This window comes from Orycteropus afer, unplaced genomic scaffold (genome assembly GCF_000298275.1).
Source record: "Orycteropus afer afer isolate SDZICR_OR568_19922 unplaced genomic scaffold, OryAfe1.0 scaffold00040, whole genome shotgun sequence".
Classification (NCBI taxonomy): Eukaryota; Metazoa; Chordata; class Mammalia; order Tubulidentata; family Orycteropodidae; genus Orycteropus; species Orycteropus afer.
Genome location: NW_006921627.1, coordinates 5,776,108 through 5,777,486, shown reverse-complemented (window position 1 = coordinate 5,777,486; position 1,379 = coordinate 5,776,108). Strand labels below are relative to the sequence as shown.

At 41.6% G+C, this 1,379-nt stretch overlaps 1 protein-coding gene across 1 annotated transcript in view; it reads left to right on the top strand.

Moving 5' to 3' along the window:
• The window catches only part of IQSEC3 (IQ motif and Sec7 domain ArfGEF 3), a 140,154-nt gene that overhangs the window by 50,383 nt on the left and 88,392 nt on the right, over positions 1-1,379 (top strand). The window contains exon 2 of the mRNA XM_007937052.1: positions 418-501. Within this exon, the coding sequence (XP_007935243.1) occupies positions 418-501 (84 nt within the window). The remainder of the gene's footprint in view (positions 1-417; positions 502-1,379) is intronic.

Sequence of the window (1,379 nt, the reverse complement as noted above, 5' to 3'; positions counted from 1 at the left end):
AAATCACAATAAAATAAATAAATAAATAAAATAAAGGACCAAAAAAAAAAAAGAACTAACTATGATAAAATCAAGAATGGAATCATGGTAAATCCATGCATAAGAGCCTATTGCCAGGAGGGAGGTGCAGAAGTGGAAAGAGGTAGTTCATGCAGAAGTCAGGGAGGCTTCATGCAGGAAGTGATATTTGAATTGGGCCTTATGGGTAATTGAAAAAGATTTTGATGGTCAGAGAATCAATGCTACATTTCCTTCCCTGAAGCAGTGCTGGGCTACATCCTTGCTACACAAAGTCGCTCCAAAGGCAGGAAAGAGACTGCTAGGTTCCAGAATAGAAATGCCTTCATGTGGGAAGGTAGACTGGATCCAGCCCTGCCTTGGTCACACTCTGACCTCCTCCTTCTGCTCTGTCCACAGGAATGAGACTGTGCTGCACCAATTCTGCTGCCCTGCCGCTGATGCTGAGCAGAAGCCCGCCTGCTCCGACCTGCCCTCCCACAGGTGGGAACCGGTAAAGGGTCCTCCTTTCCCTCTCTCCTTCCTTCCTCTCTGACCAAACCACAGACCACTGCCATATTTGGCTTCCTGCTCTTGAGTCTTGCTGCTTCTTCCTTTTTTTAACCTCTTTCCTCATATGCATTTCCATTTCTCTTTCCTTTTTCTGGATCCCAGATGAACCATTCACAACTTTGAAGGTCCTTATACCCTATTGTTCAAATCCTAAACTTATGATCCTCCCTTTTTGTACTTTTTTTGAACTTTAAGGAAAAGTCATTGGATAGTATCTATAAAACACGTAATGGGATGTCTGGCACTCAGTGGGCACTCAACCAATGGTGCCTCTTATTATCAAAGATTTATATTTTCTTTTTAATCCTTCTCTTTCCATAAAGGGTCCAAGATGACTGATTTTAATTTTAAGGATTTTTCAACACTCGTTGGGTTCGTTGACACCCTGAGAAGGAAGTTAGAGTGTCAAGAAGTCAGGGCTTAGTGTCACTGTCCTAGGTTTTCTTCATTTTTTTTTTCTGGGTTATTCATACTTCATCTTTCTTCTTCTCTTCTTTTCTTTTAGTCTCTATTATGCTTGCCTCCTTCACCCTCCATATTCATCTCGATTTCTCTGCCCTCATGTTTCTCCATTTCTCCTCTTCCACATCAATTCTCCTCTTTCACATTGATCTGCCTGTGTAGTCACTCTCAGTCTCTTATTATGCTTTGTTCTCTTCTCCCTTCCATCCATTTCCCTGTCTCAGTTCTGCACATTTCTCTTTTCTTTACTTGTTCTTTAGTTCACTGGGAGTCAGGACACTTGAATTCTGGTCTGAAATTGGCCCTATTTCCACTCTTCTGTTGTAGGGAAGATCTTTTTTTTTTTT